Here is a 23,266-nt window from a genome sequence, read left to right on the forward strand (position 1 = left end):
TTTGTAGCTTCTCCCTGGTCCCCATCCGTTCACCAGCACCCTACCCGCAGACACCCACGCCACCCGGGCGCATCGCTCCTGCCAAGCTCTGCGGCTCTGGGCTTTGCTCTCCAGATTAATGCAAGCGATGTGCTGAAAGCTGGATCGATTAGAGCTGCAGTCCAGTTTACTCACCCCGTCCAAAAAAGCTATCATATTTTGCCTGGCAAAAATTGTCTTTCCTAAATCTGAGTCACTTCTGATTCCTTGTTCTGACGCTTGGTAATTTCTTCTTTTTCTCTGGTTCCCCCTGGCAGGACCCGCAGGGTGGGCGGGTGAGGCAGCAAACACAGTGACCTGCAGCTTTGGGGGCTGAACCCCCCCCAGGGTGCGGGCAGAGGCACAGGAGGATGAACCTCATTGTGGGGCCACCCAAAGGGAAGAGGATGCTTCTATCAGTGCGACAAGCAAGAGAGAGGTTTAAAGTGTCTTTTCATCATGTCGGCAGATTTGGGGCATTTTAATCAGCTTCTTTTCTTGCTTTAACTCTGGTTAATTTGCTCTCAAAATATTGACCCAAGGCAACGGTGAGGTTTGCTGCTAACTCAGTTGTGGTGCCTCCTCCCCTGCTCTGTTACGTATGGGAGAAGGAATCCCCAGCAACCATAACTTGATTGTTTTACTGAACGTGTGATTACAAGCGGGAACCGCAGAGCCCGTTAGGGCTGTGAATAATGAGCACTGCAGTCACGATACAATAAAAATGAGCCCGGGCTCCCCTGGCCCCAACTCTTGCTCGGAAGATAAGGAAAAGCCATTCGCCCACCCTTGTTATTTCTCAGTGATCAGAGTAAAGGTGACAAATTTCAGAGAGGGAAAAAAATTCGAACAAAACCAAAACCAAGCAATAGCAACAAAACCACAAAACAAACTAAAAACAAACAAACAAAAACCATGCAAACCTCTTGAGAAATTCCAGGCTAATCTTTTTTTTACAGTTTTTGTTCTGCTTGGTGTCAGTGATGTGCGGATGGGGGGGATGAAGGACAAAGCTCTCCTGCTCCTGCCTGCGAGTGGTCGGCAGCGTGATATTGAGTTGAGGTGAACCTGGAGAGGGGCAGATGTGGCTGGAATGAGAAAACCCAGAAGGGATGGGATGTCCCCACGAGGGACTCATCGGCACAGTCGGGAGATGCCGCTGTGGCCGGACTGGACCCGTCCCACTGCCGGTCACGGTGCTGGGGGGTGTCCCAGGGCACCGTGCTGGGCAGGACAGTCACTTGGCCACTTTCCTACCCTATGTTTTCCCAAAGAACTCGGTGTGGCTTTTCCGGCCTTTTACCTGGGGGTGCTGAGTGTCTTGGGGGGAAACAACATCATCTCCCCCGCTGGTTGACTCCATCCCTGCCTCCTGTGCCAGGAGGCATGACTGCCCGGCTCTCCTCCAGAGCGTGGTTTGTAGGCAGGGTGACATTCCGGAGAGTGAAATATTCCTGAAATACTCCTGACAGCCTGCTGTTGGGGAACGATGCTGTGAGTCAGGGGTTTGGGCGAAGCAGCAATCTCCCCGAGGCTGGAGGAGGATCCCACGTCGAGACAGTGACCAGTGACACTGAGTCTGCAAGTCACCAGCTCCCTTTGAGCTCAGCAGGGACTGGGGAAACCTGGGTGGGAGGGACCTGGGGATGGAGAGTAGCTAGGGAGGCCAAACCTCGAATCCTGGGGCAGTTCTGGGCCCCTCATGCCAAGAAAGGCCTTGAGGTGCTGGAGCGAGTGGAGAGAAGGGAACGGAGCTGGTGAGGGGCTGGAGCACAAGTGTGATGGGAGCGGCTGAGGGACCTGGAGGTTCAGCTGGAGAACAGGAGCTGAGGGGAGACCTTCTGATCTCTGAACTGCCTGAAAGGAGCTTGGAGCCAGTGGGGGTCGGGCTCTGCTCCCCAGGAACAAGCGCCAGGAGCAGAGGAAACGGCCTCAAGTTGCGCCAGGGGAGGTTGAGGTTGGATGTGGGAACAATTTCTTCCCCAAAGGACTGTGGGGTATTGGAACAGGCTGCCCAGGGCAGTGCTGGAGTCACCATCCCTGGAGGGTTGGACAGACGGACATGAGGTTCTCAGGACATGGGGCAGTGCCAGGGGTGGGGGAACGGTTGGACTTGGTGGTCTCGAGAGTCTTTTCCAACTGAAATGATTCTATGATTCTAAAGACCAAGCTAGAGCACCCATGGGTGCTCTGCTAACCCTCAGCCCTTCCCTGTTTCCCTTTGAGTGACCCCGGTCTGTAGAAAATGACGACCACAGTGACAACGCAATGGCTCAGAAAGGGACGGCATCACAGCATCATGGGAGCAGAGAGCACCAGGGATGGCCGCACATCCAAAATGCAGAGTGCAACTTACACCTTCCCATCCATGTCCCAACCACGGTGCTCCCCAAAATCACATTTTGCCAGTGTAAATGTAGAGTGAAGACACGATGGATGCTTCAGCAGAGCCGTGCGGGAGATGCTCTGCCTGTGTCTGCCGGGGCTGGCGCGTTCTGGTGTTATTGAAAGCTGTAGAAAAGTGTGTAGCAGGATGCCATGCCTCTGCTCCCAGGGGTTGCTTTAACTAGAGTAAATAGGAGAGTGGAAAAATCCCACATTCAACCAAATATATGGAAAACCATTCATGTGCAGAGATACCAATATATCATCTGCAACCTCCAGCGACCAGCGCTGTGGATGACGGTTCATCGCACACACCTGGGTGCCTCCAGCAGGACCAGGGGGGTGGGGGGAGGAGGGCAGGGAGGAGCACAGAGCAAATTTGGGGTGCAGGAGCTGGTGTCCATGCAGAACCCCAGCCCTGTGCCCTGGGGCCAGGGTTGGGAGCAGCTGCTGCCTCCCCTGGGCTCCAGGCTTGGGCTGCTGCCTGGCTGGAGCGCGCGGAGCCGAGCGGGGAAGGGAGTCAGAGCTGTCAGGTGTTGTTAGCTCTGTGACATCTCTTAATAAGGCCCATCTGGTGGGAAGGCAGCGGATCCGGCAGGATTTCTGCAGACCTGCTGGTGAATGCTTTTGCCAAGGTTTTACGATCAGCATTAATAAACACACCGGGGTGGCGTTTGGCGTCGTGAGCTCAGACTTCCCAGGCTCAGAGAGAGAGGAAGAAACAGAATTACTGCAAAAATCCTTGTTGCACAGCAGAGCTCCTGGGCAACTCATTCCACGCTCTGGGATGTGCGGATCCCACGCAGGCTGCCAACACCCACCCGGATGGGGTCTCCTCTCAGGGGGAAGCTGGTCCCACGGATGCCCCATCTCACTGGGAGAGCATCCATGAATCCCACATCCTTAACCTGGGCTTCTCAGCTTTTCATCCACAAAGACTTTTACCCAAACCTCCATCCTTCTTGTCCTGCATTGCTGCAGCACGAGGGACATGAGTGGCTGCGTGGGGTGACAACCACAACCTTCCGGGACTGGGGGGACACTCTGAGGACCAAACCCGCTGGGACAAACCTGTGTCTCGCCTAAAGGCAGCACACGTCCTACGGGCAGCGAGGACTTGCAAAGCAGGACGGCGCTGTATGGAAAGCGCCTGGGAGGGAACAGCTGGACCCGTAGGTGTGTAATAGCGGCAGAAAAAGCCCACACAATTTAGGGAAATGCCACATTCAGGGACGATGAAAGGGTAGAGCTGAACCGAGTGGCTGTCGATGAATCACAGAGCTTTAGGGAACACGCTAGCGGGTGTTTAAACTACTCTGCAAAGCTTGGCTTGGTTCTGGCAGGCGTTTGGGTGTTGTGGGAATGGGCTCTGCCACCTGTTCCTGGCTTCTCCTGCCAGAGCTGAGGAAACAGCGCAGGGCAGAGATGGAACCAACGCTGCAGTGCCCCAGTCAAACAGCCTGGAAGGTGCTGATCCCACACATCCCTGCAGATGTCCTTGGAGTTATTCCCACAGCTGGTCAGGACCATGCTCCCACTGCGGCTCCTCTTCCCCAGCACCGTGGTGCTGGGTTGTAGGTCTGTCCCCAAAGCCTGTCCCACTGTCCCTGAGCACTTCTTGCTGTGAGTGAAAAGAATCGCTTAAAGTATATACTTCCCTAAATCCCTTGAACTCCTGAATCAAAATAAGGATGTGGGACTTAACTTGGAAGGTTTTGAAGCAGATATTTTTGTTATACATCATCATGTATGTCAAGAGCCTAAAATATTTGGAAGGACTGTATAAATAGCCGTTCGAGCACCTTTTCTCAGCTGGCTCCTGCTTCCCTCTATCTCACAGCTGCCACGGAGCAGGGACGTGCACGTGGCGCTCGGGAACCTGCTGCCTGACTTTTGGTTATTATTATTTCCATGAGAGATGCTGTCACAAGCCTTGTTTCATCCACGATGGAGAAAAAGAGAGGAGAGAGGAGTGGGGAGGAAAGGACCGGGATGTTGCTTCCCTGAGCATCACTCAGACACCCGCGGACTGTCAGGACAAAACTGCTGGCACCAAAACACCATCACATTGCTGGGAACTGCACCGTGCACCGGGCGACTGTTGTGTCAACCCCAGAACTGCCAGCATGCCGAATGGGAATTTTCATGACATTTTCAGTGGGGAGAGGGGCAAAAAAAGCTAGAAGTTGTTTCCCACCTCGACAGCTGAAGCAGCTGGGGAGGCCTTAGGGTGCTTCACATCTTCCTCCCCATTGCCCTGCTCCCAGGGGTGATGCCCTGGGGTCTGCACCCCCAAAAACCACCTGCCAGGCACCGGGGGCAGGGGACAGTTCTGATGCTCCTGGGGTTTATTTTGTAAAGCTACGTCAAGAAGATGTTTCCATAAAAAGACCTCCTGGGTTTGAGAGGTGGATCCACAGCCAGCTTGTCTCGGTTTCAGCTCGAACCCCTCTGCTGCTGGGCTGCCGGGGCCAGCGCCGCAGCCACCGGGAGATGAGAAACATTTGCCATATGCTGAGGGATCACTGTCTAAAACGGAGATGCTTGGCCGCACGCCAAGGTGCAGGGTTTCCAAATAGAGTCTGAAACCTGGACAGAAAAGTTCCAACTAAATATAGCCATGGCAGCCTCAGAGTTGAACTTCTTTTTCTGGGGGGTTGAGTCCACTTAAAACCGCCCGGTTTTTATGTTTGTTTGTTCGTTTGTGTGATTTTGTGCCCTGCCGAGGGGGCACGTAGAGGCGTGTTTTACAAACCCAAGGAGATGGTGAGAGGGGGAACCTCTTCTTTCCTTCCGCTCCCCAGGGATGGAGGGGATGCGGGTGAAGTGCCCCCGGACTGACCGCAGCTGTTGAGGAGGAGGATGACAAGAACCAGGGGAGGCAGCTCTGGCCTCCTCTTCCTCGCACCCTGCCAGAAAAGGGCTATCTGCCTAAAAACCATTGCAGGGAACCAAAAAAGTGTGGGGGGGGTGGGCACAATGACATGGGAACAAGACAAGCGGGTGGCCGCAGACGAAGGCTGATGTCTGTGGGGGTTTGCTCACATGGAGCTCAGCAAGAAGAAGCTCTGCTGGGTGGTTTCGTGCTGCCGGGAGCCAGGAGCGATGGGAGGCTGAGAAAAACTCAGCGAGGAGATGGTGTTTTCAGTTGGAAAAGGGGATTTGGTTTTTCTGAGCTGCCAGCTCTGCTCACACCTTTCTGAGCCGTGGGCTGGATTACTCAGCCATAGCCCCATCGGCAAATGCAGAAACACAACCAAAGCCCAGCACCATGACGGAGCGAGGGGCAGGGAGTTCATTGGCACTGCGCTCGGCTTTGGGATGAAGCAGCTCTGGGTGCAACAGGGGAAATGCTCTTGCGCAGAAAAAAACAACAAAGCCTAAATATCCGGGCTGGGAAAGCAGGAGCCGGATGTGCTTTTCACACTGAGCACGGTGTGCAAGGAGGGAGCGCTGGAGAGAAAGCGGTGTGAACTCATCCTCGGCAACACCGACGGCATCGCTCCCGCTCACGAGCCGGCCACGTGCGCTCGAGGCAGCAGGATGCTGGAACATCTTCAAAGGGCTGGGAGGGAAAACTCCCAGAAAGCTATAAGTCATTGGATATATAATGTCATATATATATATATAAAATATTGTTAATAACCTTGACGAGAAAAGGGAGGCAAGACAAGCACCTACATGTAGGTTGGCTTGCACAATGCCTGTAAGAGCTTCCCAACAGACTTGCATTGCAGGCAGTATTTTATTTATGGGTTCACACTCCTAGGACAGCTGATAGGGGTAAAAATTAAGCAGATGCCTGAGACAGGCCTTAAATGAGGGCAGCCCCAGAAAACACAGGATGTCTGAGATGAGCAAGTATCAAACAAGCTGAATTTGTTCAAAAGAAAAACAAACCCGGGTTTGCAAATTCATATAAAGAGGCAGGGAAGTGGCCTGAGGTGTGATGCACCGCAGCATGGAGCTGTTGAGAGGAGAGGTCTGGCTCCGCAAAACCCATGTTCCTAAACAACGGCGTTGGGGAGGCCGGTGACATGGGGGAGGTAGGGCTAATAATAACAAATACCACCGGAGTTATACCTTACATAGATAAAACCACTGCTGGAAGCAGCTTTCTGAGAGCCCTGTGAAAAGCTTTTGTTTAATTTATGGGGCTCAAGCTATATTTAGCCAGCAGATCCTTGGGGTTTTATCTGGGATCACTGCTCCGAGCCAGCAGCTGGAACATTTTAATTGTTTGCTCTGGGTTTGTAGGTTTTGTTTTGTTTTCTTTTGTGTTTTGTTTTGTTTTTTTCCCAAATGGAGAAAAAGGAAAGCAGGTGCTGGGGTCTGACCCTCAATGGCATGACCCGGGGTGAGGGGAGAGTTTTCGGGGTGATGCTCGTGGGCTCACAGGACAAACCTCCGCCAGGACCCCATGTTCGTCCCCAGTCCCTGCTCAGAGGGCAGCAATCAGCAGGCAACAGCATGGGGTTGGTATCTGCTCATCCTTGAGTTGCTCAAAAAATAGCCTGCGCGGTCCAGCGAGGCGAGAGCATCCCCGTCCTCCAGGAAAGAGAGAAGTGCTGCTCCAGGCCTCGGAACGCGCCTGTGTTCGGGAGGGGGGGTGTTTGCCGGGAAAGCCCTGCGGTGTCTGCCTGGAGCGGGATGTGAGAGGAGCCATCTGCTCGGGGACAGGCGGTTGTGCCTCCGTGCCAGCCCGGGTGCAGACGGGCTCTGCCGACGCCTCGTCCCGGTGCCTCCGGTGATGGACATGGTGACTCTGTTTAGGAAACACCTGCGCAGCAATGCCGGGGGCTCCCACAGAGGCTCAGAAATCCCACTCTGGTCGGTGGCTGGTGGCTGGAGTGGGGGGTGGCAGTGGGGACAGCTCTGTGCCAGGGGACGGGACACAGATGTGTGTTGGGGGACAGGGGACAGTTCTGTGCCAGGGGACGGGACACAGATGTGTGTTGGGGGACAGGGGACAGTTCTGTGCCAGGGGAAGTCGTGTGTTGGGCTACACAGGACAGTCACATGCCAAGGGACAGGGGACAGTTGTGTCCCGGGGGATGGGGAACAGTCATGTGCTGGGGGACAGGAGACAACTGTGTGGCGGGGTACATGGGACAGCCATATGCCAAGGGACAGGGGACAGTTGTGTGTTGGGGGACAGGGGACAGCCATGTGCCAAGGGATAGGGGACAGTTGTGTGACGGGGGACAGGGGACAGTAGTGTGTTGAGGGACAAGGGACAGTCATATACCAGGTGACAGTCATGTGTTGGGGGACAGGAGACAACCGTGTTTTGGGGTACACGGGACAGTCACGTGTCAGGGGACAGGGGACAGTTGTGTGCCGGAGGACAGGGCACAGTCGTGTGTTGGGGGACAAGGGACAGGGGACAACCGTGTGCTGGGGGACAGGGCTCTGTGGCACAGCCCCAGTTTGGGGGCTGCTGCAGCACAGAGGGTGTTTTGGGGATTCCTGCTCCAGCACCGATGCTTGGGGCTGCAGGCACCCCAGGCTCAAGTGAAGCTGTTGGTGAGTTGAGGAGATGAAAAGGAGGCAATTAACAGCCAAACGAACCCCCCAGCCATGCACCCGCTGCCAGGAGAGGCTGCGGGGGCTCAGCCCAGCACCGGGGTGCTCCAGGCTCCCCCTCTGCCCAGACGGGATGTGGGGTTGGGACTACAGGGAAACTTTGAGGAAGGACAAGAAAAAGTGACTGTTTTCAACCTTTTTTTTCTTTCCATCCTCTCTTTGTTTTTCTTTTTCTCCCTGTAGAGTAAATCTTTTTCATTTAGACCCCACCGCCACAAACAAACCCAGGTTTTGCACTGAAACACTGGCAATCACCGCTTTCCATCCCCGGGCCGCGTGGTGAGCTAATTTTATCCTCCCGGTCCCCCCACCCCCCTCATCTCCTGGAGATTGTCCTGTTGCAGCCAGGGAGTGCTAGAAAATAGCACATCGCCCACTCATCCAGCCTTCTTCAAGGGAAATATTTATATTATGCCAAAGAGAGGGTTTCCATGGCAGTGATGACTACAGCAGCGTCGCCTTGGAAACCACTTGAGGCCATCTTGAAGGGTTTGAAAATACCCTTCAGAGACAAATAAGGAGAGGGAGTGGAAAGGCCGGCGGGATTAGCGCGGCGTTTCGGTCTCCCCAGCACCTCGCCTGCACGGGTGCTCGCTCTGGGGATGCTCCGTACCGCAAACGTTGCTTCATGAATGAACCCAGGACAAACAAACGAGGTGTTTTGCAGAGAAAAATGGTTCGGTAAAGGCTTCCTTGGGCCTCCCAAGCTGTTTGCAGCGGCTCTGGTGTCAGGACATGGCTCAGCACGGGTGAAAGAGCTGCCTGCAGCTCAGGGAGGCTCCCCAGGGCCCGCCGCTGCCCGGCCTCGAGCATCAGCTCCTTTTGGAGGAACAAACACTCAGGTCCCATGTCTTTTTGGCAGCCCCCAGGTCCCTGCGACGCACAAAGAGCCTCATGTTTCTCCGGAGAAGCTGCCAAAATCTGCACCACCTGCAAGAGGCAGCTGCTGGCGTCAGAGCGCTCGTCTGCGCGGCAACATCACGAGAGGCCCGTTCCCCGCGCTGCGTGACACATCTCCCGCGGCTCGGCCCCCACAGCCCGCGGTTCAGCCAGCCCGATGCCAGCAGCCGGTCGCTGTCCCAGCCCGCAGGAGCTCCGTCACCGGCCGCCAGCCCATCTGACTCTCAAGGACACCAGGAACACAAAAGGGAGAGCGAGGCTTTCAGAGCAGATGAAGCTGGCGGAGGCAGGGGCAGCCAGCAATGCTGCCGGCGCAAGCTGCGGGATCACCTTCTTCAGGTGTCATTCTCCGTTTTGCTGGAAAATATTAGTTGGCTTCTTAATTTAGTGTAGGACAATTCAAAATACTGCATCCAGCTCTGGGGTCCTCAGCACAGGACACACACGGACCTGCTGGAGAGGGGGTACCAGAGGAGCCACAGCAATGATCCGAGGCTGGAACAGCTCTGCTGTGAGGACAGGCTGAGAGCTGGGGTGTTCAGCCGCAGAAGAGAAGCTCTGGGGACACCTTATTGCATCCTTTTCCTACTTAAAAGGGACCCATAAGAAAGATGGGGACAGACTTTTCAGCAGGGCCTGTTGAGCTAGGACAAGGGGTGATGGTTTTAAGCTAAAGGAGGGAGATTCAGGCTGGACACAAGAAAGAAATTGTTGCCCCTGAGGGTGGTGAGAGCCTGGCCCAGGTTGGGCAGAGAGGTGGTGGATGAACCATCCCTGGAGACATCCCAGGCCAGGCTGGACGGGGCTCTGAGCAACCTGAGCTGGTGAAGATGTCCCTGCTCATGGCAGGGGTTGCACTGGATGAACTTTGAAGGTCCATTCAACCCAAACTGTTCTGTGATTCTGCGATTCCTCCTCCCCAAGGTGCCTCCACACCCACCAGTCAGTTATTCACCAAGCCAGGGTTCTGCCCTTGGTCCCCAGGCTCAGCTCTGCAGAGCACCTCCTGCCCCCCACCCACAGGCTCCTCCTGCTGCCCCGCAGCCAAACCCAGCCAGCCATGAACCACTCGGCCAGCTTTCCCACAGAGGAACAGCTGCGCGGTGCTGAGCCCCTCCACGGGATCCCAGGGATGTGCCAGCCCTGGCGCTGGTGCAGGGGCTGCTCGTCTCCCCATCCCGCTGTCTGCGCCAGGCTGCCCGCTCCTGCCTGCACCTCGAGACGAGCAAGTGCTTCTCAGTGTGATAGGTACAGGCTGATGGTGTCAGGGCATAATTCCCTCTGGGGATTTGCCTGGAAAATCTTGGTCTTGTTCTGAATTGGCCTGGACTGAGTGTGCCTTTTTGCTGGAGCCCAACGTTCACCCAGCTTCAAGGGACAGTGGTTTCATTTGTCACCACGGGGCAGGGGAGTAGCAGCGGGGCGGGGTACAGCACCCCATGGCACCCATGGGGGCACAGGCACAGGATTGCAAACTGGGGCAGGTGCACTGGGAGGAACAGCGGGTTTGCCCTGCCATACGCATGTAGTGATACTCTTGCCCTGTTCCCGACAGGTCTAGGGTAGCACCAGATCCTAGAGCAGCCCCACGCTGGCAGCATTTCAACTCTCCTTACAGTGACAGTCGGAAACTCATTTCTTTTGGGCTGCCTGCATCACTTGGGCATGAATCAAGGAGTGTGAAGCTCTCTGGCTGCAGCACAGGAAAGCACTCAGCTGTATTCTTGACCTACAGCACACGAAAATCCTTGTTTATATTGATGCGGCTTCTCACATCTCGAACAGTGAACACATGGCCTTGAGGACAGCGGGCTTCTTGCTTTGCCTGGGAGGGAGAGCCCATCACTCCGTGTGTCATGAAAATTCACACTGGCCCGTACCGACCAAGCAGAGAGGATGGGATGCAAAGCATGGAACCACAGGGTAAATATTTATTCATGGGCATGAGGTGTCCCAGACAAACCGGGGCATCCAAATGTGGTTTTACATGGGGTTCTTACACCGTGCAAACAGGTACAACACAACCAGACTAATCACAGCAAAACATTGCAAAGAGGCTCTATTTTTGCAGTTCTTGCTGCTGGTCTATTGACCCCAGCGTCCCTGCAGTCAGTCTTGCTCGAGTTACTGCTCTGTGACAGCAGACGATGCCAGGAGGGTTTCAAAGACGTGTCAGGGGCACTGGGATGCTGCGTTATCGTGGTTGTCCTGGGGTGTCCTTTATCCTTCATGGCTTGCTCTGAGCCTCCACAAAGCCAAGTCCTCCTTTCCAGGGCTGGACTCTCCTTTAAAGAATCACAGAATGTGAGGGGTTGGAAGGGACCTGGAAAGCTCATCCAGTGCAATCCCCCCATGGAGCAGGAACACCCAGCTGAGGTTCCACAGGAAGGTGTCCAGGCGGGTTTGAATGTCTGCACAGAAGGAGACTCCACAGCCTCCCTGGGCAGCCTGGGCCAGGCTCTGACACCCTCACCCCAAACAAGTTTCTTCTCAAATTTAAGTGGAACCTCCTGTGTTCCAGTTTGCACCCATTGCCCCTTGTCCTGTCACTGGTTGTCACCCAGAAGAGCCTGGCTCCATCCTCCTGACACTGCCCCTTTCCATATTGATCCCCAGGAACGAGTCCCCCCTCAGTCTCCTCTTCTCCAGCTCCAGAGCCCCAGCTCCCTCAGCCTTTCCTCACACGGGAGATGCTCCACTCCCTTCAGCATCTTGGTGGCTGCGCTGGACTCTCTGCAGCAGTTCCCTGTCCTTCTGGAGCTGAGGGGCCACAGCTGCACACAATATTCCAGGTGTGGTCTCAGTTCGTTTTACTTCAGCATGAACAAACCCGAAGTCTCCAGTGAAGTTACACTGCCTCGTCCCGTCGCAGTGACCGTGTGAACTGAAGTATCAACTGAACTACCGGCACCTCCGTTCTGTCCGGGCGCGGAAGGGGCCCGGGGTTGGCACAGGGGCTCCCGCGGGGCTCTGGCCCCCTCCTGCGGCCGGGCCCGGGGCTGCGATGTGTCCTCCCGCCCCGCTGGGCTCGGCAGCCCCGGGGAGGGCTGAGCCAGCCCCAGCCCAGCCCGGCGCTGCCCCGCGGCTCTGCCTTCCCGTCCAGCTCGGTGACCGCCGGGGCCGCCCCCAGCCCGCCCCCGCGCTCGGCCCTTCATAGGCGGCGGCGCCCGGCGGCCCAGGCCCCGTTCCGGCCCCGCCATGGTCCCGCTGCTGCCACTCTGCGCCGCCCTGGCCCTGGCGCTGCTCCCCGCCGCTGCCGCCGCGCAGGACGGGACGGCAGGTAAGCGAGACCGCGGGCCCGGCCCGTGACACCCCCGCCGCTCCTCCCCGCGGGGACCGGTGGCTCCGAACTCTCTGCGGTCCCGGCCCTGCCCGCGGCTTCCCCACGGGGAGGGGGACAGAGCCGCCGAAACCTCGCCGTGACTTTGGACCCCACTTTTGCGGGACTCGGGGCCCTGTGGCCACTGTGAGCTTCCCACAAGCCCGGGAGGGTGGCTGGACTGGGCCACGGTGTCCTGTGCTCAGACCTGGGCTGTGCCCTCCCGTGTGAGGAAAGGCTGAGGGAGCTGGGGCTCTGGAGCTGGAGAAGAGGAGACTGAGGGGGGACTCATTCCTGGGGATCAATATGGAAAGGGGGAGTGTCAGGAGGATGGAGCCAGGCTCTTCTGGGTGACAACCAGTGACAGGACAAGGGGCAATGGGTGCAAACTGGAACACAGGAGGTTCCACTGAAAGATGAGAAGAAACTTGTTTGGGGTGAGGGTGGTAGAGCCTGGCCCAGGCTGCCCAGGGAGGTTGTGGAGTCTCCTTCTGTGCAGACATTCAAACCCGCCTGGACACCTTCCTGTGGAACCTCAGCTGGATGTTCCTGCTCCATGGGGGGATTGCACTGGATGAGCTTTCCAGGTCCCTTCCAACCCCTGACATTCTGGGATGCTGTGATTCTCCTGCTGCATTGACCCACATCCTCAGGATGCCATTGTCTGTGGTGGCCCTGGTGCCACTGTGTCCATAGCAGCAGGGGCTCCCTCTGCCAGATGGGGGGAACCGGGTCCTGACCATGGGCGCAGATTTCAGCTGCGGTGCTGTTCCTGTCGCCTGCAGCGTTTCCCGCGGGAGGAGGGTTTGGACGAAGCAGCTCCAGGCACGCACATGGTGGCCAGTGTGGCCTTGGGGATGCAGCTGGGCAGTGGGAGCGGGAGGTCAGGTCACATCCTTGTGGCAACTCAGCAGGGTATGATCCTGCTTGGGGCACCGGCGTGTCCCGCTATGCTCTGCAAGTTGGGTGCTACTGGAGAGGCTTTACCTGTGACTTTTCCAGCTGCCATCATGATGATGCTGTGTGTTCAGTGGTGCCAACGGCTCAGGTGGGAGCTGGGTGGCTGTGCTGGGCAGGGGGGACATCACCAGCAGTGGCCCTAGGGAGAAGACCTTCCTTCAGCACAGGGGACTGTGGCTGGGGGAGCAGGGAGACAATGGGTGCCTTCAGGGCTGGGTGAGGAGCAGTGGGTGCCCGACAGCTTCTCCTTGGTGGGGGCAGGATGTAGCGTAGTCCTGTGGGTGCCATGCCAGGGAGAGGAGAAGCTCTGGCAAAAGGTGGGGACAGTCCCCTTCAGGGGTGTCCCAAGAAGTCTGCCCGCTCTTCTGAGCAAGGAGCTGCTCTCCACGTGATGACCAGCACTCTGACGGCTGCGTGGTGGCTCCGCTTGGGCAGAGAGCAAGGATCTGTGTGTGTTTTGCTGCCCTGTGTTTGCCCCAAGCCATTCACTTCTCTTGCAGCCAAATGGCGAGAGGCTTCAGCACAGCAAAAGCTGCTGTTCCACCTCTGTCCCTGGGGATTGTCGTGCTTCTTACATCATCCTGTGCGAGTGGGCTGTTCCCCTGAGATCAGGTGTTCACACAGAACCCCAGTCCTGGAGCAAAATCCCGATCCTGGAGGGATGCAAATTCCTGGAAATGGCCCATTCCCATGCAGCTGTAGGGGAGTGACTTCGGTGTAATGGCTCAGAGGATGAATCCTGGCTGGGGTGCCAGGAGAGGGGACACCCCAGGGGAAAGTGCAGTGTCAGTAGGAAGCCCGGTTAAAACCACAGGCTCTCCTTTTGCCTGCTGGTGGCTTTGGCGCTGTGAGCGGCTGTTCCGTGACTCACTGTAAGCAACAGTCTCGGGGCAGCGACGCTTCTCTGCCCTCGATTGGAGAAACAGGGAAGACACAGCTTCCTGAAGTGCTTAAAATCTGCAATCTCGGTCTCTCCGGGTGGTGTGTAAACACCCTTATCTGAGCTATGTTAATAAATTGCCCAGTTGTTTGGAGGGCTGCGCAGAGCATGTGACAGTGGGTCACAGCTGAGGGTTCCTGCCAGCTGGAGAGAGAAAATGCAGCTTTGCTGCTTGTGAGTGTGGAAAACAAGCACCTCTGGGACTGATTTTTTATTTTTTCCCTGATTAAGGGTGCTGTGAAGCAGTGATCCTTCTTCTATCAGTTACTGAGTAGTCCAGCAAATTGGTTTGTGTTGGTTTGGTTTGATTTTTTATTCGAACCACAGTCTCTTAGACTCTTTAGGCGAGGGTGAGGTTTAAAAGGCTGATCCTCAAGGGCTGGCAAAGCACCCTTCCTGAGGATTGGGAGAGCACACCAGAGAAATGGCAGGTGAGTATTCTGTAGGAGGACGTGCCCAGAGAGCCAGCGGGGCCAGGAGCTGCCCGCTGGGCCACCATGTCCTGTGCTCAGAGCTGAGCTGTTCCACTGGCCCACATCCCTGGGATGCCATCATCTGTGGTGGCTCTGGTGCCACCGTGTCTGTAAAGCAGCAGCTTCCTCAGCCAGATGGGGAGAAACAAGTCCTGGACATAGGCACAGATTTCAGCTGCGGTGCTGCTCCTGTCACCTCACAGAATCCCAGAATGTCAGGGACTGGAAGGGACCTGGAAAGCTCATCCAGTGCAATCCCCCCATGGAGCAGGAACACGCAGCTGAGGTTCCACAGGAAGGTGTCCAGGCGGGTTTGAATTTCTGCACAGAAGGAGACTCCACCTGGAGCGTTTCCTGCAGAAGGAGGGTTTGGGGAGTTGGCTGGGGCAGGGCACAGCCCTCACGAGCACAGGGTGTGGGCTCCTGTGGGGACTGTAGCTGCGTATCCCCCCTTGTGCTCCTCTGCTTCTGCATTCCCTGACAGTAACTTCCTTGTCTGAGGCTTGTTTGCTTGAGCTGCTCCGTCACCCGGAGATACATGACTGCACTGCCTGCCTGGTGCTTGTCTTTGTCCTCGCAGGGTCCCTGTGGACCCACCCCAGCTCTGCCCCCACTGTCCCCCTGCCTGCCGGCCACAGCAGATGCTCAGGCTTTTAGGGAGATACAAGCTCACAGCTCGGGGCTTTGGGTCAGCACAGACAAGGCAGATGACTTCCATTTGCCTTTGTGTCCCCCAGTGTGGCACTGAGTGTGCGGAGGCGCTGACAGCTCCCACAGCGGCGTTCCCCAGCATTGCTGCTGCTCCGAGAGGAGCGATCGCCTCCCGCAGCCAGCAGGACCCGGCTCTGAGGATCCTGGAGGTTTAAACCACTGAGAAGTACTGAGGTGTCTTTTTCTTTTTTTCCTTCCTGTAGAGTGTCACCAGTATACGAACAAGAGCTGCGAGGAGTGTCTGAAAAATGTCACCGTAAGTAGCAGCAGTAAAACTCCCAACCTCTCATGCTGCCTGAAAACACAGCGTGGGCTTTGTGGGGCTCTTATGGAGCAGTTTCCTCCCTCCCCTGCCATTGTCCTGAGCACACTGTGGTTGCTACCCACCCAAGACAGGGAGAGGGCAGCCCCACTTGGTGCTCTGGGAAGAGATTGCCAGAAACCGTTTGGGTTTTGTTGTGTGCTTTTTGAGTTGAGCACTGGAATTGGAAAGCTCCTCCTCAAAGATGGGACAGGGGGACACACAGTGACAGAGCCAAGAAGGCTGGAGTGGCTGGTCACGCTGCCCCTCCGCTTGTCTGTGGGTGCAGGATGCGTCCCCATGTCCTGCCAACCTCCGCTGCCCTATCTCCGATATCAGCAAACTTGAACTTGAGTCAGATCTCGGAGATCTCACCAGAACCAGTTTGACCAAACCCAACTGAATGCCGGCATTGGGTGTTGGAGCCACCAGGAGTGGAGGGTGCGGAGCTGCTGCAGGTAGTCTGGCTGGGAAAGGCTGGTGAAGGCACCCACAAACTCTTCTGCCCATCAGCTCTGTGCTGAGCACCTGCCTCACCCTAACCCTAACCCTAACCCTAACCCTAACCCTACTTCTTTTCCCAAAAGTGCTGCGTGCAATAAACAGGTAAACAGTTTCTCTCCTGGGTGGGAGAGTTTCTGGCAAGGCCCCATGTTTTCTGCAGCAGCAGAATTTCTGATGGAATACGTTTTATGGCAGAGTATTTCTTCTTAAACTGCAGAACTTCATTCTTCAGGGAGTAATACTCTACTTTAAGGTTGTAGTGAAACCGTACAATACCAAACACATGTAGTCTAATGACACACTGTCCTTCTGAATCCATGGCCAACACAAGAAGCATCCTCTGCTCTACTCTTCCAGGGAGGTTTTATGCCTGAGCCAGCTCTGTGGCACTTCAGCACTTTTAAGAAATGCATAAAACCCTCCCTTTTCCTTACTAGCTTCTAATCCCAATTAAAACAAAAATTTTAGCTGTATTATGTTCAACTTAATGGAGAAAACAGCTAAATGAACCTGGCGTTCCGTAGCCCCAGTACCGACAGTGGCTGATTTACCAAACCACAAGTTACCATCACTTCTTTCATTGCCTTCCCAGTCAGCTGGTTCAGCAATGACTTGAAACCACTGCGAAAGCTCATTCCATGTTGAAAACAGAGATGTTATGCAAAACAAATTCAATGCAGCCTCAATATTGTTAAGGAAATGGTGACTTGGTGATTACCACCATCATGCAAGCCAGGAGAAGGGTTCTCAGGATCCTTGCTGGCTCTGGAAACCCACACTCACAGAATCCCAGAGTGTCAGGGACTAGAAGGGACCTGGAAAGCTCATCCAGTGCAATCCCCCATGGAGCAGGAACACCCAGCTGAGGTTCCACAGGAAGGTGTCCAGGCGGGTTTGAATGTCTGCAGAGAAGGAGACTCCACAACCTCCCTGGGCAGCCTGGGCCAGGCTCTGCCGCCCTCACCCCAAACAAGTTTATTCTCAAATTTAAGTGGAACCTCCTGTGTTCCAGTTTGCACCCATTGCCCCTTGTCCTGTCACTGGTTGTCACCCAGAAGAGCCTGGCTCCATCCTCCTGACACTGCCCCTTTCCATATTGATCCCCATAAATGAGTCCCCCCTCAGTCTCCTCTTCTCCAGCTCCAGAGCCCCAGCTCCCTCAGCCTTTCCTCATAAGGAATGCCTCTCCTGCTGCGGGCAAGCCTATGCTGACTGAACACAACTGTTACTCCTGAGCATCCTGGTACTGCTGGGTGGTACCTGGTCCCTGGGAACAGGTGGCTGAGACCCTGGTGCCGTGGCGAGCTGGCAGTGCTGCTGTGCACCGGTAACGCTGTGCTGCCTGGTTCCTGTGTCCCAGTGCCTGTGGTGCGCCAGCAGTGGGAGGTGTGTGGAGTACCCCGTCCGAAGAGTCCTCCCACCGTCCGACCTCTGCGAGCTCCGCTCCGCACGCTGGGGAGTCTGCTGGGGTGAGTAGATTGTGCTCAAGCAACGGCTGCTAAACGGCACCGCCTGCCGCTCACACCGGTGGGAAAGGGAGTTTTCCCCAGCCTCCCTTTCTCGCTGCGGTGTAGCAGTGACAGGCTGGAGTCAGTCAGCTTCTGCAAACTTCCTGAAGCGTGGGCGAGAAGCGCAGTGTGAGCAGTTTCCTGCCTTCTGGCAAGAAGGACCTGCCGGGCTTAATGCTGCTCTAAATAGGTTCTTCCTGCTTTGGTGTGATGGAGGCTTCTGCACAAGGCTGGCGCCTGGGAACAAGGATCTGGGGGTGTTGGTGACAGCGGCTGAACATGAGCCAGCGTGTGCTCAGGTGGCCAAGAGGCCACCAGCGTCCTGGCTGGTACCAGCACTGGTGTGGCCAGCAGGCCCAGGGCAGTGACCGAACCTGTGCTGGGACCTGGGGAGGCCAAACTGCCAATCCTGGGGGCAGTTTTGGGCCCCTCATGCCAAGAAAGGCCTTGAGGTGCTGGAGCGAGTGGAGAGAAGGGAACGGAGCTGGTGAGGGGCTGGAGCACAAGTGTGATGGGAGCGGCTGAGGGAGCTGGGGGGTTCAGCTGGAGAACAGGAGCTGAGGGGAGACCTTCTGATCTCTGAACTGCCTGAAAGGAGCTTGGAGCCAGGGAAGTCGGGCTCTGCTCCCCAGGAACAAGCGCCAGGAGCAGAGGAAACGGCCTCAAGTTGTGCCAGGGGAGGTTGAGGTTGGATGTGGGAACAATTTCTTCCCCAAAGGGCTGTGGGGCATTGGAACAGGCTGCCCAGGGCAGTGCTGGAGTCACCATCCCTGGAGGGTTGGACAGACGGAGATGAGGTTCTCAGGACATGGGGCAGTGCTGGAGTCAGGTTATGGTTGGACTCAATCTTGAGCACCTCTTCCAACCGAAATGATTCTCTGATTCTCTGGAGGCCTTGCTTAGGCTTCTTGTGCTGAGTGTGCTGTGGTCCTGCTCAGCTCTTACCACCTGAGAAAACACCCCCTTCCAAAACCAGCCCTGCATGAGCTGCCTGCAGCCAGGTCACCTGCAGGACCTTTTTCCGACCAACAGCTGGCTGTCGGCTGCTTTTCCTCCTTGGTGCTCCATTTCCTGGCGGGTTTCTGCAGAAATCAGTGTCTTGTTTAGACCAGCCTTGGTGAGTTCAGCCAGGACTCAGCTTTTGGGGGCTGGGGCTTGATTTTTCTTGCCTGTCCCCTTGATGGGGAGCTTGGAGTTGAACTGTGGTCATCTGACATGTGTTGTGCTTGAGGCTGCGCTCTCTTCTCTACCCACAAGAGAGCTGAAACCACTCCCATACCCTCTGGAGGAAGAATCTCCTCTTTGTGAGCACTACAGCATGCTTCTCTGAGCCTTGGGTAGGACCTTGAAATACTAGTTTGTATGTGAGTAGCTTCACAAAAGGTTTCATTATAGAAGAATGCATTCCTTAACTTGCGAAACTCGCTTTAGAGATTAATCCTGTGAGAGATTAGCTCTTAAATGAGTCTGCGTTTTTGGCGTGTGTGACTTCAGCCTTTATCATGAGGCGGAGGAGCTCCTGGTGATCTGAACCCCAGGCTTGCCCTGAAAGCCAAGGTTTCAGAAGCACCAATACTCCCTTTTGAGCTGAAGAGCCCGTTTGGGTCTGTGGCAGTACAGCCAGGGAAAGCTTCACCTTGCTGCAGGGTGAGACAGTGCTGGGGACAGGCAGGTCCCCAGTCCCATCTTTGAATCATTGAATAGTTTGGGCTCTCTCAGCCTTTCCTCACAAGGTGCTCCAGACCCCTCAGCATCTTGCTGGAATCCCTCCAGTAATTCCATGTCCTTCTTAAACTGGGGACCCAAAACTGGACACAAAACTCCAGATGTGGCCTCACCAGGGCAGAGCAGAGGGGGAGGATGACCCTCCAACCTCCCTCGACCTGCTGGACGCACTCTTCCTCATGCACCCCAGGTACTGTTGGCCACAGGACACATTGGTGGCTCATGGTCACCCTGTTGTCCACCAGGACTCCCAGGTCCCTCTCTGCAAGCCTGCGTTCCAGCAGGAAAGGATCCCGGCACTGCAGGATCCCTTCATGGGTCACTGTTCACCTGGGTTAGTGATTAAGAGGGCTTTGCTCTTGTTCCTGCTGGAGGAGGTTGACCCGAATGCGTCCCTTCTTGCCCTTCTTCATCGCCAGTAACTGAGCACTGTGCTCTGCAGCTACATATACTCAGTTGGTGTGTATGTGGTACGTGCTGCTGCCAACACGTGGTCTCCATGTAGGTAACAAGTGTCCATCCTGCCCTCCCAGCCTGTTATGTGTCTCCAGCCCAGTGACCGAAGCTGCTGGTTACAGGAGTTGTGTGCCTGTAAATATTGTAACTCCAGACAGCCGTGCATTTGTGTGCTAAATGTGTGTTGTCAAATATTTTAGTGAACTTCGAAGCCCTGATCATTGCGATGTCTGTGGTGGGAGGAACAATCCTCATCATGCTGGGGGTCTGCTGCTGCTGCTGCTGTTGTAAGAAAAAGAGCAAAAAGCAAGTATCGGAGGGGTTCCCTGTTTTCTCAGAGGGGCTCAGCTGCAGCCACGTGCTGTTGCAGAACTGAGTGCCAAGCGCTAACAGGCTCTTCTGTCTGTCAGGCCAGACAAGGATGAAGAGAGAGCAGCCAGGGAGCGGGAGAAGAGGCGGGTGCGGCAGGAGGAGAGGTGAGCTTGTCCCGCAGCCACGCCGCCTCTGGCTACAGAAGGATTTGGCTCCTGTCTGTGCCATCAGACGTGACGCCAGGAGGCACGTGGGGCTCGACACGTGGTCAGTGGCTGTTTCAGCCCTCACTCAAACGTAAACCTCACCGGCAATGTCTTTCTGGGGTGACTCGTGGTTGCAGCATCACAACAGTGTTGTGTATCCGACATCCTGAGGGTTGCTGGCAAGTGTGGGTGCTGGTGGTCCCCAGTGTCTCGGGGAGGTAGGGGGGCTGAGCAAACCTGGCAACCTGGAGCTCCCCAGGTTGGAAAGAAGCAAGGAGCTGTAGCTTCTCTCGCCTGGTTTTGTATCACCAGTCACTAACTGGTGGTTTTTCTGCTTGCTTCTTGCAGGAGAGCAGAGATGAAATCACGGCATGATGAAATCCGAAGAAAATACGGTACAGTGCTGACATGAGCGATTCAAGCTGAGCTTTAGATGGAGCAGCCTCGGTAGCTGTGTTCCTAGCTATGGTTACAGCTGCAGAGGAGACCTGGAGATTCGGCTGTGTGTGCCTGGGGGGGACAGCAGTTTGGAAGGAAGGGGGGAGCTGGGGAGGGGTCCTATGGTGGAGCAGGGAGCAGCCAGGCTCACACACGCTGAGCAGGGTGATCTCTGGCTTTGAGGGGCCGCAGGGGAAGCTGGAGACCCTTCCTCTGCCTGCAGCTGCTGCCTGCTTGTTGGAGGAGTTCATTTCCCTGGGCTTCCTGCAGGCTCGAGCATGGATTCCAGAAATTCTTCTAAAGTCAATAATTTATTCCCAAGGAGCAGCGTAGAGCAGCTCGAGCTGGTGCCTCCTGGAGAGGGACCCTCAGCAGGAAAAGGCTTGGACAATTCTACCCCCCAATCCCAGCCCCTGCGCCCCACGTGTGTCACTTGAGGCCAGTTGCAAAATTAGAGTCTTCTCTCCAGGGCTGCAGCTCCCCTGATCTTCCAGGTTGAAGACTCTGAGGCCTTTTTAACTTAAGGAAGCAGAAAGTTCAAAGTTTCACAGCTTGCAGAAGTTACGCTGAGCAAACTTACTTAGGAAAAGTGAATTCTATACAAGCAGTTTCTGATCAAGTTCTACCAGAAGCAGCACAACCAATAATTCTGTAAGCTTAGGTGGTCTGGAGGGTCTTTTGCAACCAAAATGATTCTGTGATTCTAAAAGTGTAGGGCTGGGGCTGGGAAAGCAGCTGGTGGAGTGACACAGGGGCTTGTCACCACACCACAGGTCAGCCCCGTCCCCTGCCTTGCTGTCTCCTAGTTCTGGATGTAGGAGCAGGGGAGCAAGTCTAAAAAGAGTGTTAAATTCATTTGGGTCTGTGCTCTTTGCTGCCGATTCAGCCCAACAGGTGGAGCGTGCAGAAGGGGTGCTCTGGGCGATCAGTCCTGCTGCTTTACCTGGACTTTGGACTGTATGGGAAAGGAGTTTGCCGTGAGCTTGAGCTTCTTAATGGCTCTGTCCTCTTGTGCAGAGGAAGAGAGCACAAGAGGGCCGACCGCATGCACAGCTTGAGCGAAAGCGGTTCTATCGGGAGGGCTGCAGCACTGGATGAAGCACGAATGACAGAGTTGTTACCGAGAATGAGGTTTCTTGCTGGCTGTGGCTGGCAGGGCAGCTGCTGTCTGAACGATGCTCTTTTCTCTTCTAGGCCTGTTCAAGGAAGAGAACCCTTACGCGAAATTTGAGAACTAGCGTCTCTGGACCTGCCCACCCCGTTGAACAGTGCCACAGGACTCCATGCTTCCCCCGCCACGAGGAGACCACTGTGGTGCCACAGAAGATGAGCCAAATGCTTGGTGACACCATTGTCCCCACTCCAAATGCTTGGTTTGCTCCGGAGCTTTGCTCTTGCTCTGCTGGTGCAGGAAAACGTGGTGGCAATGTTGGAGCATGACACATTTCTTCTCACTGACCTCTGGGGTGGTAACGGAGTCCTAAGCAATGCACATAACAGTCCTTGTCCCCAGCCAAGGGCTAAAGCAGCCTTGTGCATCTCTCTTGCTCCTGCCTCTCCAGATGCCCTTCATGCACACAGCACCAGCCTCTTCTGTCCCCCCTCTTTCTTTCTTTCCTTTTTTCTTTTAGTATAGGCAAAAACCAGCAAGAGTTTCTTGACTCATTGGTCAGCAGGAGGCCTTGGCTGTCACTCCAGGTGCCCGTACAGCACATTTGCATTCCTTGCACAAAGCACAAGTTTCTGATTGTCTCAGGCCTCCAAGAGGAAGGTTCCATGTGCACGTTCTCGCTTGCAACTAATCTGGGGAAATGCCCCAACTCTCCTACCTCTCTGTGCCTTTCGAGAAGGGTGGTCTCCCGGGCGCCATGGCCACGGCTGGTAGCAATGCTGTAGGATTCAGATGCATTTACAACTTATTGACTATATATTAAAATGATTTGATTACTATCCTAACCTGGAAGAGTTTAATTCTGTGTCTGCACCAGGTACGAGTTGGCAGCGATGGCTGATGGAGTCGTCACTGTGACTTGGCCTCCACGGGGTCATTGGGGGAGGCAGAAGCAAGGCTGCACTGAGCTCTTGCTGGGCTTGGAAGGAGGAGTCTGTCTGTGGAGATGTTCAGGTGCTGGGAAAACTCGGTCTTGGGAGTAACTGCTTGACCTGTGTCCCCTGGCACCCCAGAGCCCTTCTCTAAGTGGGCTGGGGGCTCTTGGGGACACAGCCCAAACTCTGCACCGTGCAGCCTCTGTGAGGGACCTGGGGATGGGGAAAGAAGGATGGGAGCTGGCTGCGCTTGTGTGGTCCTCTGCTGGACCAAAAAGGTTTTGCAGTGTGAGGGAATGCATCTACCTTTATAGTTTTGTCTGAGAAAAGTTGACTGTTGCCTTCTGCTGGGGGTATGAGTGCCTCTGGGCTGCAGCGTTTCTGCGGGTGGGCTCGTGTGAAATGCTGTTTGCATTGCCAGGCGTACAGCGCTCGCACACAGAGTGCCCGAGCTGAAGGTAACCCAGCTGTGAAACAC

General features: G+C 55.5%; 1 protein-coding gene across 1 annotated transcript; it reads left to right on the top strand.

The window, feature by feature from the left end:
• The first annotated feature begins 11,997 nt into the window (after positions 1-11,997).
• Positions 11,998-22,698, top strand: PTTG1IP (PTTG1 interacting protein). Its single transcript, XM_065844345.2, has 7 exons — positions 11,998-12,169; positions 15,496-15,548; positions 17,458-17,566; positions 19,987-20,092; positions 20,197-20,262; positions 20,653-20,699; positions 21,937-22,698. Exons 1-7 carry the CDS (start codon positions 12,088-12,090, stop codon positions 21,978-21,980), a joined length of 507 nt encoding a protein of 168 aa, XP_065700417.1. The 5' UTR covers positions 11,998-12,087; the 3' UTR covers positions 21,981-22,698.
• Positions 22,699-23,266: the final 568 nt, after the last annotated feature.

Source organism: Patagioenas fasciata, chromosome 9, assembly GCF_037038585.1.
Source record: "Patagioenas fasciata isolate bPatFas1 chromosome 9, bPatFas1.hap1, whole genome shotgun sequence".
Lineage (NCBI taxonomy): Eukaryota > Metazoa > Chordata > Aves > Columbiformes > Columbidae > Patagioenas > Patagioenas fasciata.

Bases quoted from the DNA above. Each gene is read 5' to 3' on its own strand.
- PTTG1IP (XM_065844345.2), top strand. From the start codon at position 12,088: ATGGTCCCGCTGCTGCCACTCTGCGCCGCCCTGGCCCTGGCGCTGCTC. The intron at 12,170-15,495 runs GTAAGCGAGACC...TCCTTCCTGTAG, and splicing joins CGCGCAGGACGGGACGGCAG to AGTGTCACCAGTATACGAAC. The intron at 20,700-21,936 runs GTACAGTGCTGA...TTTCTCTTCTAG, and splicing joins TGAAATCCGAAGAAAATACG to GCCTGTTCAAGGAAGAGAAC.